The sequence below is a fragment of the Diadema setosum genome, chromosome 11 (assembly GCF_964275005.1).
Source record: "Diadema setosum chromosome 11, eeDiaSeto1, whole genome shotgun sequence".
Lineage (NCBI taxonomy): Eukaryota > Metazoa > Echinodermata > Echinoidea > Diadematoida > Diadematidae > Diadema > Diadema setosum.
In genome coordinates, this window is record NC_092695.1 from 5,739,999 (window position 1) to 5,755,757 (window position 15,759).

Below are 15,759 nucleotides of genomic sequence, written 5' to 3' on the forward strand. Positions count from 1 at the left end.
GTGGCGCGCAACTTTCTTGGTGGATCATGGAGCAGCAGGTAGGAAGGCCACCTACGCTCGCGATCGATCGCTCGCTCGCAGCTGCTTCCGCGCGTTTTTCCGCGCGGCAAACGCGCGGGAGCGAGCGATGACTACGAGTTTCAACCAAATTGTTTCAACGTACTGAAGCCACAGAAAATTCTGTAAAAATAATAGCTGGGAGAAATGAGGTGTTTCATCTCCACTAACCTTCAGCTCAAACTCTGTCCAAGAGCCCACAAAGCCAGACTACAAGTTGTTTTTCCACTCAAAAAATCAACTATTAATTTTTCTGTACATGCACCCAATGAAATAGTCCCTTCAAATTCCATTATGAGAAAAGCTTTCATCTTCCAACCCAAATGCAGTTTGTAGAGGAATTCATACTCAATATCTACAGCTATTTAGTTCGTTGCCAAACTGCATTATTCATTTTTAATTAATTTTTGTTTTCTTCATTTATTTTTGGTATCTTTGGTACGATTTTGTGAAAGTGTCTGGGATATTCCATTTTATTTACAGGTGTGAGCCCTGTAAATTTAAATACGAGTTTTTGGTGACTGACATCGGGCTACAGGTTTCCAACTTTCTCCCGTGAGATAATGAGAAACCTCTTATGAAATGTTACAGAGCTATGCTATAAAGAATTCAAAATTTGATTAGATGAAAATTGGTTTTGAAATAGTGAAGATACCCCAGTTTTCAAAAATAAAGAGACCTATAATAAAAGGTGGAACTCACCTTTTATTTAAAAGTAGTACTATGTTGTTTTTTTCTTGATATCTCAGCCATTTCAAAACAGATTTTCATCCAATAAACTTTCAGTTCCTCTTAGAATTATATGTAATTTAGTGTTCCATAAGTAGCTTCTACTTATGTCGCAGAAGTTGAATCCCCCGTCTCAACCGTAAGCGACTAACGGTTGATCACAGTGGCTAGCTATTTTCTTCAAATTTGTTATGTGCTTGTAAATATCTGTAAATAACTTGCACCAGAATCACAATAATTCATATAGACCCACGATTTACCGTACACATTCTTACCGAGCCGACGGCAAAGAAAAAAAAATCGGCAAATAAGGCTCAAATTTCGTATTTTACGGTAAATTGTTTAACATTAACATTTTGAACAGTTCACCCCTACGCGAAAAAAAATTGTGATAAATCAACATCTTCTTCTAGACTAGCGGGTTTTTTGACATTTTTGTGTCGCATTTTTTCGCGATTTCGGTCCATACAACGCTCTGTGAGACTACTCTCTAAAAAAAAATCGAGTGAAAATATTCACTCTTGAAGGAGTGAATACAAAAAGGAGTGAATTTAGAGTGAAATTGGGGTGAATTTTGAATGAATATGTTCATTTTCACTCGTTTTAGAGTGACCTCAGGGATCACTCCAAAATCTTCGAGTGATCCCTGAGGTCCGGCTCTGAATATTTTCACTCGATTTTTTTAGAGAGTATTACTAAGTAGTCTACGAAGTCCCGCGCGTATTGAATGTCATATAAAGTGGATACGTAGAATGTGTTAAACGGATATGACTTGGAAAATTACACAGACCCGCTATTTATCGATTTATATATTTATCTACAATATGTACATTCTTAAAGTTTATATCTGAATCATCCACTTAGCCCTATGTATCTGTTTATCATTCAATAAACTCGTGTAGGCCCCCTATCCATTCTTATATTCATTTCCATAAATATGTTTCACTCATGTTTGTTGGAGAATGTCCACTTGTGAGATTCGCCTATCACTATCCATATTTTCTCGACTTAGAGAATATAACAGGCTTCTGAGTGATTATGATATTTAGAGGCCTATCTTTCATATTGATGACAGTGATAATAATGGTATAGGCCTATATTTAAAACGATGAAAAAAGGAATGTTAAATATAACAAATGGCATCATGATAGTATATTTATCAATCTTGATGACGGAAAATGGATAAACCTCAATGACCGCAATCATAATATATATACATATATCGATTATTTATACGAGAGAAACACCTTTCATACAAATGAATGAGGTAGGCCTATTATACCAATTGAAATCATCACACAATCTAGTTTTGCTTTGGTTTGTTCTTCTTTAAATGATGTATATGATTCAAGTCTGGTATCACTAAAACGATTACGGTATCTATAGCTCTTAATCGATCGTTTGATAAGCCTGTAAAGCTCGTCACACAAACGCACAAAGGAGGTATATGATATACCTCCTATAGACACATTCGATGAACACACATACACACATACAAACAAACGCAAACACACAATATGCATCAACTTACCACATTCATTATACACATTCTACAAACTAAAACACATAACACATACAAACATTAAGTCTATCTAAAATGTGGAATGATTTTGTTCTCGTGCTTTTTGGCAGCAAAGTTTTTTATTAAGTTTTGAAATACTCACAGGGCATAGCACCATGACTGACTGTAAAAAATCGAGTGTCTTCAATGATGACAGAAAAGATTACTCTTGCAGCCAATCGACATTATGGAGAATTGCAGAGTTATCAATGATTTTAGTGAAACGGTACATAGCAACACGTGATGTTTTTTGCTTTGTTTTATTTTGTTTTTTACGCAGCGGTCATTTCCTTTCGGCTATATACTCAACTTTACCATTGCCTGTATTCTGCAGTAAAAACATGCCTGATTAAACAGGAGTGATACAGGTCACAACTGCCAGATGTTCACATACCAGGTGACTCTCGCTTCTTCCTTTAAAGCTTCCCTACATGTTGAACTCGTATCCTGAGACACGGTAAAAATAGGTTTACCACAATCGGTGTCAAGGCACGCAAAGCAAATTTGACCATCCACTGTAATTCTCAACGTGACTGAGATTGAGCTATGTTGTCGCAAAAAAAAACGTAATAAGATAATGACAAACAGCGATATGACGGTAGAATGGCACGCTTATTTACTATTTGCAGATGAAACAAAAAACAGCTTTAGTGCTTCAAAATAGTCCTGAAATGTGAGTTAGGGATATATAGAAACAACCAATGTAAAAATGTAAATCAGTATATAATCAATGTTATAGAAGTATTGTTTAATATACAAAATGTGAACAGTAGTTATAACAAAGAAGGTATAGACTAAACCGTCTACATTATTATGTTTTAGTGCGAAAAATATAGTAATATCTCCTTATATATTTTAGGCTTTATTACGAAATTTTTATGTGGTTAGGATGTTTTGTGATACATAAATGCATCAAATATGCTCCAAATGGTAAACAATACCTTTGATTAATGCAGCCTGGCACGTATATAGACAAGATAATCCAGCCCATAATATTCCTCTTGACTCAACATGTGTATTACCTGACAATTCTGTTATAGATAATAAGTAATAATGCCAATTACTATAAAACAAACCGTTTGAAAGTAGTTTTGACTCTGACGAGTTCCATGCTGCAATATGCTGCTGTATTTCTCTACTATACTACTTCTACAACCTCTACTACTACTACTACTACTACTACTGCTACTACTTCACTACTACTCCTGAGTCTACTATACTACTAGTACTCTTACTACTCTGCTACTACTACTACTACTACTACTACCATATTCTACCATATTACTACTACTACATGTACTACTATTTACTACTACTATACTACCACTTATACCATTACATATATGGGTATAATTATACTGACATGATAGGTGATCAATACATATGCCTACTACCATTTGTACTTCTATACTTTACGCAGTTCATTTTATAGTTTCTGCATCGGGTTATGAGCTTTACACAATATCGTGCACAAAATAAACGTTCAGCTTCATTCGTGAACAAAATTTCTTAATGTGATCATTTTCTGAGTTGCTAAACCATATACATGATACTATTATATCGTAGTCACTTCCATATTGGATAAGAGTATATTTGGATGCATTGCTATCGAATAGATGTATCGTCAAATCTGTAATTTTACCAGCTTAAGCAACACTATAAAGTGGCACATTAGCCCACGAGGTTGTCGTGTATGGATCACGTAATAATGCCGTTCCCTATTATACTAGTACGCCTACAATTGACATTTTGTTTTAGTATGCGTGCGCGGACCATGCATTGAAGTATCATGCACGTGTTCATGACTGAAAACAAATATTGTGTATGCACAACATATACAATTAAGTATTATCCAGTTTTTAACAAAATGAATCATTTAATGATAAAAAAAAAACATGCACGGTTTAATTCTATTTATGCCGCTGAGACGATAAAACTACATTATGTAAATGGTATAAAAGATCAACATTCCGAAGTCACAAATATTTAACGCACCAGCAACTATGGACCATTTATACCGTTTGAATACATGGCTCAGAAGCTGGAATGGACGCTATGAATACCTAATAAGCTTGATCATGCAGGTGTGCGGCCTGATGTGGCTAATTCTTTGCCCCCCACTTTGACCGAAATGCCTTTATGTTTTTCCTCAGTCATAAATGCCATTGTGGCGACAATCACTTCGGAGAAGCTGTGAAACTGGGACGTTCATTTACTGTTTGTTCCAAGCCGAGTCATGGCCAAAAGCCTTAAACCTTATAAATTTAATCAGTTGATTATACCAGTTTTGATATGAGGATCGACTTTGCAATTAACCTTGATTGAACGTACCCATTTTCAAGTTTATACTATAGGCCTACCATTTACGATCCTAGCTCGTCGGAGAAGTGCAAGGCTAAATCCCATTGTTATCAAAACAGTTAACTGCCTTGGCGAAACACACCATATAAAGCATGGTTATCATGGTATTTTAAAAGACCGAAGTAACTAATCTTTTCTTGTCTATACACCACGAGTGTTCGTGAGTTGGTTATTGACCCCCGAACTATACTGTACTCCACTGTACTTTTGACATCATGCCAAACTAATTGACGGATACCTGTAGCTCCTTGGTACAAACGCGATGACACCGTTAATATACAGTATACGATCACGGTATAGCAGATGTTCTGATGCGTTCATGTCGGCGTTGTCAGTGAACCCCGTTAAGGCTTATTCGATTCTAGCTTGTGTTAAAACGTAATTGAATCTCAGAAAATGTCCGATGTTTTCAGAAAAGCTAGGGTGTTCTGCACTCAAAATCGAAAGAAAGACTGAAGGTGGGAGGCAATAGCTTTACCCATATTCCCATGCAAGTTGCGTTAACGGGTGTGGGAAGTGATTTGTTTGCTATGATGCTTGTTTCGTTAAACTAGGCTTACTATCACCATTACAAAGTTTCAAATGTTTTGACGTGATCAGATCATAATAATACGAAACCTGTAGCAGAGCTCTGAAATTCCAAGATCTTCATAAAAGATTATGGCAAGCTGTAGACAGATCCAGCCCGTATGTAATAGACCTACATGATGACGTCACATTTCTTTCATAAGTTTACTTTATGTACAAAAGTCAAGCGCCATTGATGTTTAACTGCTTGAAAAATCATGGGTGCTAAAAGGAAAAATTACCGTCCTTTTTGTTTCATATTTTATAGTCTATCTAATTTTCGTTGTTGTCGTCGTTTTTCTTGAGCCAGGCGTGTTATTTTTTGTAGAATTCGAAACTTTTGCATTGCAGTATCAGGTCGCTTTGGGATTATAAATAATAAGTATCTATCGACATGACTCTGCGTCTGAGCTATTTAAGCCATCGAGGACGTGGTTCATTTGCAATACTTTCCCTAAGGGCCCCCAAGGTGCGAATGAACAATGGGTTGTTTTTGCTGTTCTATTTTTTATCAATTGTATTTTCCACGTAGTTTAACTTAAGGTGTTTGGAATGCAGTGCAGTGGCATACTTATATACTTGTACAAATTGTCGCTTTCTTCATACATGTTTCATAACGGAATATCACTACTCATTGCTGCTTTTGACTTGAACTGCCTATAATAGACCAATTCGGTTTAGGTTCTGCTTTTATGGTAATATCTAACTGGGGGCTTCAAGTATGCCTAACAACGATAAACGCGCTGACATAGCGACGCACTTGGCTCATTGCATAACCCATCGAAAATGCTGTTGTTGTATACTTGTATGCAAGGAAGCCCCCAGTTATGGCCGCCAACAGAAGTCGGATTCCAAGGGGCGTCGATCCGTTTTCACAAAAGGAGGGGTGAAATTTTGAAGATACGTGCGATAGAGCGGAGCGACCGAACGGTGGAGGGTGTACCCCCTCCCCCCCCCCCCACCCCACACACACAAGACAGAAACTGACATCAGATTTGTGTGTGGAGCTTGAATAATCCACATTGTACAAATTATTTACTCACCTTTCTCAATTTGTTCAACTGCCCAAGGAATCGTTTCTTGTTAAGGTCCACTGTTGGCGAGGGCATCGTCGCAAAGGCGATCTCCCTATTGAGTAACCGAGACCTTGTCGACGATGTCGACATCATGGACCTGTCCGACATTGATTCGTTGGCAGTGGACGAGGAGGTCGAGGGCTGGCGTGACGGTGGTGCGAGGCCGGGTCCGTTTCCTTGCTGAGGATACGTCACTTCGCCTCGAAGCAATTTGACGATTGATAACTGAGACATGGTTGGTTGTCACTCAACACGAAATGAGCTGCTCGACAGGTGCCGACAAACCTGTACATGATGACAAAATAATGTCACACGATAGTGATATAATGAGTAAATAGTCGTCATGTAATGTATATAATATATATATGTATGTGCGTGTGTGTGTGTGTGTGTGTGTGTGTGTAAGCGGGGGGGGGGGGTGGTTGATTACCATAGGTAACAATATATATATATAGATATATATATATACATAGTTCATGCCCTTCCTCTCACGATAATGTAATAATCTATCGAATGTACGCATGTATACGTGACTGTCAGCATGTCAAAGATATACATGTACATATTATAGGCAAACAGATGCATAATGTATGAATTAAATGCAGAATTATGTAATTTTGTCTGTACAAAAGGTAGATGGTAATCTTAATGAACATTACTAAATCGTTGTTACTAACATTATCATATATCAATATCGTTGTCTTTTTTATTGTTTTATGCCCCGCAAAAACACACAAAGATGCTTCCTAATAGAGATGTGGTATGTTGTACAGTGGTATGTACCATGCAGTGAAATCCTTGAATAGATAATCTATTGTAACTTTCTTAAACGGAACTTTGTAAGTATTGCTATTCGTCAGTCTATAAAGTATAGCAAAGAGGCCAATCTACATTGTATTTTGAATAAACAACAGCAGGAAACTCAAGGAGCTTTTTTTTAAAAAAAAAGCAAAAACAAATTACACTGACTATTATTACTTGTCGTCACACGATTTGTCAAATTTTGTGAAAGGCAAGAGAGTGATGCTGCAATTTTAGTATCTGTATAAGAGAAATAAGTCACGAATGACTCGACAAAAAAGGCAAGACCTATGTCATTATTGTTGAAATATTCTATGTATCTATATGCTTTCATACGCATGATGATTGTGATAATGAGCTTTTCAATAAACCTGTCCCTGAAGTATTCATTTGAATTGCAACGCTTGTAATCCCGTTTCTGTTGCATGCATGTGTTGTTGGCAGGTTCAAACAAGCCCCAGCAACATTTCTGTTACAGAGGCTTAGCTCATGTGCATGAACTCGCATTCATGTGCATTATTAATGAACATCAATTCTGCTTGTATACAATATTGAAAACGACCACTTAAGTAATGATAAAGAAAAAATTATAGACTGTTAGTCTACTCTGTTAGTTGTGTTTTGTCTTTCTGATTATGTTTGTCTCTTTTTTTCGCGTGTATGTTTTTTTTTTTTCTTTCTAGTTGAATATTACGAATTACAATGACGGCAACTCAAGGACGAACATATTGATCTGAACAATGAGAGAAACAGGTGTTTTGTTTGATGGCAATTTTCAGTCATTGTGGAAAACCATAAATATTTCAGACAGTCCAGATCACAACCCACAAAAGTCACAGATTAGTAGGATTCAAGGTATAATGGAACAAAATATGTCATTTGGGTTGTACGATTTAGTTGTTTTAATTTTGTCTTACCTTGGAGAGTATTTCTCTATATTGTATACCTACACGGTAAAAAATTAGCGACTTAAAGCAAAACTGAAATCGAGCTTATATCAGCAGTGTTTCTGGACCATAACTTTTTCTTTGAATTTTCGGACAGGCCCCACTTTCATTGGAAAATATTATTGTTTTCATTGATACTTCTGCACAGCATGCCTGAGTGACCCTAATCTCAAAATCCTCTTTACCCATTTCTGTTGAACTGCACCACTAACTCCCTCTTATTTCAATCACTTTTTGGATGGGTTATAATGTTCCAATGTATACAAGTTACATCTATATCATTTTAAAGCTTAAAGGTAACTCTTTAAAACTATAATGTACAAAAACATAATATAATTTGGACGGTCATGTATTATTTAGCCTCCTCTTTCTGGCGTACTTTCATAGGTGGACTTTCCCTTTTGATTATCTGGTAAATTTACAGCTGAACCCTGCTTTTTATTTTCATATATATATATATATATATATATATATATATATATAGACTGCGAGAAGGGGTCTCGACCATTTACAGTACCAGTGTAGCTCCTTCATTATTTATATTCAGTGCGAAAAGAAGAGCAAGGTGGATTTATATTAGTATATATATATGAATATATATTTATTCGTGTAGCCATACGAGTGAGTCATTTTTGTATCGTTACAGCCCTGATGAAGGTCCGTTTGGGACCGAAAGCTCGGCGGCAATAAACAGGCACGTTGACCCTAGCTACGTCCACCTTGCTCTTCTTTTCACACTGTATATACATACATACATATATATATATGTATATATATATATATATATATATATATATATATATATATATATGCCTACATACAGGTAGATTATTGCGTGTCATGAGTGAACCTAAATGCTTCTACCGATTTTGAAATCACATGCAGTCTCGGTTGGCTCAGTGGCAACCATGATACTATGCGACTGTCTTATATAACAGAAGATTGGTATACATCATGTATTAAATTTATGCAGATAAATAGAGTGACTCTTTCTTCACACATTCCGGGGCGCTACAGTAAGCTGATAAAATAAGTCAGGCCTTGAGCTAGAAAATACACCTCATCCTCCCCCCCCCCCCCAACGCACGCGCGCACACACACACACACACAACGCACACAAACAAGACAATGCAAAAACGCTACCAGTCTCCCTTCCCCCCAAAACCCGACAACAACAATAAAAAACAGAGTTGATATAGAGAGTAACAATAATCAGCTTTCCCATTTATTTCACCTGTGGGACATCTATACAGAACAGCTAAGCATTGTGTAAGCGACACGTATATTCATACCACATAATTACAATGAAACCAGTTTGAATTCCCCCATTCTGGTAGTGCATTGAATATTCTATTAGAACAGCTGCTAACACCGAGCATATTATTGTTCGTTTGTCTAAAGACGTCGTGGCATGAGAGGTGTTTTCATGGATAACAAGTTCCACCTATATTTAGATATTCCCAAATTTTTCCTCAATTCGATTTTTTTTTAAATTGATCACAATGAAAATGAGTCCACAAATACAGCTTAAAAGCTCACATTTCTGTCCTGTTGTTTTTTTTCTCCAAATACCTGATGTGCCACAAATGATAATCATAATTCTTACGGAATCCGTAACATTCTCTTCTTTATGTTTTTCGTTCTTTATACAAACATAGTTCCTGCGACTATGCATAAATCAGCCTGCGAAATAATTGTTCAACCATCGGAGAAACTCAATTGCGCGTCGATAATAAACAAGTAGGCCTATATTAATAAATATCATTATAATCGATATGAAAGTAGTATAAAACCAAACATTCAAAGTAAATAGTTGAGAGCCTTTATATCTAGGGGGGGGGGGGTTACGGAAAGTTGAAATTTATGAAGCGTTTTGTCGGATTGTTTTGCACTCAGCGAATCAGATGCACGGATTTCAGTAGCTTATATATAGCTGTTTGTCAGAAAATTAATATCTGACAAAAGACTTCAGGAAATCCCCCCCCCCCCCCAGGAAGAGCGTTTATATAGGAAATTTACGACGCTCCAGCACACACATACGAAATGAAGATGGGATTTCAAATTATATTCGAGTAGCTGTCTAAAACGGTCCCATGTCATCAATATCCCCAGGCACTCGTGGGGCATGGAGCTACTAGCTCCAAAGTGGGGGTAAGGTGTAAATAATAAATGAAATCAAATCAAATCAAATCAAATCAAAAATGTAAGAACAGGGAGATGGGGGTGTCTTCCCACCTCTCTGGTAAGAAACAAGAGGTGCCATTTGTTATTAAAGGGATGGTACAGTATTGGTGGAGCTGAGGATTTGGCTTTTAACTTTTTGGGAGATACCAAGAAACCACTCATGAAATGGTACAGAGCATGCCATTCTAAGAGGAATTCAAGTCTATTTAATGAAAATCGGTTTTGGAATGGCTGGGACATCCAAAAACAAAGTAAAACAAAGCGATCGTAATAAAAATGTAGGTCCCACACTAAGTATTGGTCTGTTAGGGTATCTCGGCTATTTCATAACCAATTTTCATCAAATAAATGCTGAATTCCTCTTGGAATTACATGCCCTTTCATATTTCATAAGAGGTTTCTCATTATCTCACCAAAAATTTTAAAAACCTGATGTAAAGTCTCAACCAGAACTATACGATCCCTTTAAAAAGCAGTAAGAGGAAGTGACAATGAGTGATGGGAATACGTTATCACTGGTAGGCGCTGAGGACAAATAAAACTCTGGTAGCCGAGGGTAAACTCCCGGAAGTTACCACACAACACCGTTGCACAATAATAATGATCGCGCATGGTTCGGGAAGTGAGAATCTCGTACTTGTTATCCTTTAGGTAAGCCGATGATAAAAGCATGGGGCTCCATTGACGCTACAAGTCTGCATAATTATATAAATGGTTATAATTGTGATGTTAACATATACGTATGCACAGACAGACAGACAGACAGATAGACATCACACAAACACACACACACACATGAAACGCACTGCATGATCGTCTTTACAACAACAGTCCCAACTAACAGAATTAAAGGGATTGTATAGTTTTGGTTGAGACCTAATTGCAGGTTTCTAACATTTTTGGTGAGATAATGAGAAACCTCATATGAAATAAGAAAGAGCATGTAATTCTATGAGGAATTCAATGTTTATTTGATGAAAATTGATTTTGAAATGGCTGAGATATCACAAAAAGAGCGATTCTAATAAAGTGTGGGACCCACACTTTATTACGATCGCTTTGTTTTACTTTGTTTTTGGATGTTTCAGTCATTCCAAACCCGATTTTCAACAAATAAACTTTGAATTACTCTTACAATGGAATGCTCTGTGCTATATCATATGTGTTTTCTTGGTATCTCGCAAAAAGTTGAAAGCCCAATTCTCATCTCCACCAAAACTGTACCATCCCTTTAACTTATCTCCTTATTTCCTTGTGCTATGGCTTGCCCTTGATGTGTCTCTTAAATTGAATAGCTCTGCGCATGAAGAAAAGGCTTCCAAGAAAATAGATTTATGAGTTGCAATACGAAACAATGCGCTCTATTACGTAAGCGTTGTCAATATCACGGAATAGTGTGGTCTTGTCTAGCTGTTGTAAACCTTTATGACGACATCCCAAGAATTTTCAGATGACCATAATCTATACCCCCAAATTCAATAATCTTTTAATTTCATTTTTGTTTATGATTTTAGGAATGTATCTGAGCACATTTATCTACTCATTATATGCATCTTCATTCGAATGGATGTGGAGATGGCCCTAATGTGGTGTACTGTAGGCCTACAGACCTCTAATCGCCATCGGGTGGCAGTCTAGTGGAACATGGGAAGGGGGAAGGAAATCTTCGTCATGAAGCCATTACGTAATCTCTATGCGACGTTTGATATCTTGCGTTCCATATTACAAACAGTCAGCGTGCTTAATAAGAAGTGGCAGTTGACCTTTCAAGTTATTTCCATGAATTTTGTCTGGTAATCTTTTTTCTTAAAGTATCAAACGTGGAAATCATGTCCGGAGCAGGGGTAGGAGAGGGCTGTCTCCCATGAAGAGCCTTGACACAAAGTAGTGCGCGGTATTTAGTCATACCTCTGGTAGCACGCCTTGGCCCAGCACCATTATCTGTAGGCTTCGTGTATTGCGCAGACCTTATTGAATGGTGTTTTGTGCGTTGGTGTTTGTTCTCATGCACCATGTCCTCTTCCAAATGGTGCACCTGTTAGCTGAATGCATTACTGTTCTCCCTTCCTTTTGCCTTGTCCAATCGTTAAAACAGGAGCCCTCGGGTTGTTGTTATGCAGATGAAGCTATATGTGGTATTCATGCGGGGGCGAGAATCTCTGTTACGTCCCCAGTCGAAGCAGGCCATGGAGTGTACAGACTGTCAAAAAAAAAGGCTCTCTTTCTCACCTCCCTGCTCCTACTAACATTCCGTGCTTTGTGTAGGTTGTGTCCAGAGTGTAAACGATAATTTCCCCGAATATTTTATATGCACTGGACTTGTACTGTCGCTGCCTGGTAATTTGTGTATAAATAACTTAACTCCTATGGCGACCATGGATGACATCTCATGGCGCTTTGTATCCAGTGGAAAAGGCGCTCTAAAGATATCAACTATTATCATTATCATTATGTTCAATTCTACCAGGGAGGATTGCGATCTGTGGATGTTAGAATAGTTGTATAGACGTAACAGAACTCCGACTGATTCTATTTGCGGTTTGTGCAGTTCCACTGCTGCCATATTGGCAGCTGCAATCAAGGAGCAATCGTCAAGTACATAGTAGTTTACATGGATTATAGGACCCAAAAGCATTAGTCTGTGAGAGAACCTGCACAGAAGGTTATAACCAAAGATGGCGGTCTATAATCATCTTTGGCAATAAATGAAATGAAATGAAATGAAATGAAATGAAATGAAATTTGAAATAAAATGAAATTTATTTATATTCCACATTTATTATCATATATATACAGAGTACAATAATTATAAGCAAAACATCGTGGCATTTTTTTTTTTTATATATATAATCACAAATGTGGAAGGGACTACTAAGAATCACTGCTTGTAAAATGTAGACCACCTACGGAATACAGACAAAATAAATATGCTATGAAAGAAAAGGCATTGCTAAAACGAAAACACTATATACATATGTACAAGGGCTCAATTATGAACCCTGGTATGGATATATAATGCTACGTATACAGGTTTATGTACAAAATGTTTATCTTAGGTTATAACGACATTATTGCGCTGTTTAAGGAGTGCGACGATAGCTTCTGTAGGTCTGTCCCTGCTTTTTTGCTGGCTCCTGCATAGCAATGATTATTTTACGGTCTGAGAGCAAGATGTGGCTTTTTAATCAACTTAAAACACCAAAAGTCAGAAAAAAAAAGTAATCCATAACTGCCACTATTCGTCATAGGCCTACATCCAACATGGGCTTGCACTAACCGCAAAACAGCTTATGTAACATGAACAAAGAGTATTCTTGAAATCTATTGTTTATACACATCGCATAGCACCTGCAACAACAATAATTACGACAAAAGCACGGTGCCGAGGTTTTGGAAGCGCTTTTGTTTAGGACCGGTTACAAAATCAAAGTAAAAGCTCGAAAATCACGAGATTTTGATGTGGTGACGAAAAAAAAAAATCAATATGTTTTGTTTTCGAGAGTAATAATCATGATTATTGCTATTATGTTTTTTGTTTTTTTTTTAATTAATTGATGATCCTGATCGCCATTGGCAACACAGCAGGTCAGCTATACCTCTCATGTGTCTAGTTCTTTTTTTTTTTCTATTTTGATTTGATCGCATTAGATATTCACGCGATGTAATGTCTTTAACTCTTAGCATGCCGCATTAATTTCTTGTTCAGAGAGCCTTAGTGTGAAATTTTATGTACATTGGACTCACTGCCACAGAAGGGGTTAGTAAACAAGTTTGTGGATTGTGTGACATTTTCCGATGGGAGGCAGCCGATTCCTTTCCCGAGTTCATGCCTTCCGAACACAGTTACATTCTCACTGGAACAGGCAACGTTGGTCTCCTATTTTTTTTTTTATTGGTGTCTTTTGTTTTGTCTTGTTTTGTTCAAGTTGATTTGCTTTGCTTTGCTTTGCTTTGTTTTGCAACCCTTGTATATCTGATCACCCTCGAAAAAGTGCATGTTGGGGAAGTCACCACGACAAAATTATGCACTTAATCTTATTGATTCTTTCCCGTTATCTGTTAATCCACAATTACAACTTACTATTTGTATTCTTCAGCTGTGTAACAGGACTATGAAATAGGATATGTCTCGACTCTATCAAAAATTTTCGCGAAGATGACATGCATAGAAAGTGCATATGATGGTTTCGAATACCAATATTATGGATTTTTTTTTCAAGTGACTACATAAGCTATAGCATCTCACCAACGGAGACGTCTCCGCGACGTCTCCAACAGACTTATCAGTCGCAGCAGTCGCGGAGACGTCTCCAACATAAAAATGGCTTGCGGTCTCACCAAGGAGACGTCTCTGAGACGAGTTATGGCAAGTGTCAAAAAATTTCAAATATGATGGAGCCGTTGCAGGATCACCTGACTTGATCTATAGGCAGGATGTCAGCACGCAGATGGGTCACGTGGTTTCTAAAGTAGGTCAAACAGCGTCAAATAGAGTCGCGGAGACGTCTCCTCGACCTCTCACAAGTTTTTCTGGTCTCCAGCAGGTCTCGGCGACGTCTCGGAGACATCGCGGAGACATCGCGGAGACATCTCAGCAGTCGCGGATATAATAAGTCTCCGCGACGTCTCCGCAACTGATAAAGACGTCTCGGAGACTTCTCGAAAAATCGAACATGTTTAGATTTCTTGCGACTCCTCGGAGACTCTGTAATTTTCAGGAGACGTCTCGGAGACGTCACGGAGACGTCTCTGCAACTAACACAATCTGGAGTCGCGAACTAGTCGCGAACAATTTTCAAGCCCGGTGAGATACCCCCTTTAATGAAGAAACTCAATAGATATATGATAAATCACTATCGCACAATTCCTTTGTTTCTCAAAACATATAACATAATGTTTGCTTCAGGTCGAAGAAAAACACATCAAAACAATCCCTGATTTTGTATTTTACGTTAAACCTGACATTTTCACACCATAAATATCATGCTAGATGCATTTTTTAGAAAGAAAGAACAGAAAAACAGTGATAATGGTATTATAATGAAGGCTATAACCGGTAAATCTGCAACTCGCACCGCAACATATGGGAGGGAAGTATTTTGTTTCGATCGATTAGATATTCTACACTATATACATAAGCCAGCTGTATTCTGCAGCTGCGTCTACAGTCCGTACGCTTCGCTGTGATATGCCAGTCCGTGACAGGCAGACGGACAGTCCTCATTAGGCAGAAGGGCGCAAAGAATGTCTTTGAAGAGAAATTCTGAGCAAGTATTCGCGTGATTGATTTTGTAAATACAAATGTGTGTGTATAATGTATATATATATATATATATCTATATATATATATATATATATATAATGAAATATTTAAATATACGATATATTAATATATATATATATATATAATGAAATATTTAAATATACGATATATTAATATATATATATATATATAATGAAATATATAAATATACAA

General features: G+C 37.3%; 1 protein-coding gene and 1 long non-coding RNA gene across 2 annotated transcripts in view; one reads left to right on the forward strand and one right to left on the reverse strand.

Annotated features, from left to right (window-relative positions):
- Positions 1-6,452, reverse strand: part of LOC140235229 (sodium- and chloride-dependent glycine transporter 1-like) — a 58,397-nt gene extending 51,945 nt beyond the window's left edge. The window contains exon 1 of the mRNA XM_072315262.1: positions 6,319-6,452. Coding sequence (XP_072171363.1) covers positions 6,319-6,444 — 126 coding nt within the window. The 5' untranslated portion in view covers positions 6,445-6,452. The remainder of the gene's footprint in view (positions 1-6,318) is intronic.
- Positions 1-15,759, forward strand: part of LOC140235230 (uncharacterized) — a 43,645-nt gene that overhangs the window by 4,252 nt on the left and 23,634 nt on the right. The gene's annotated exons all lie outside the window — the stretch shown is intronic.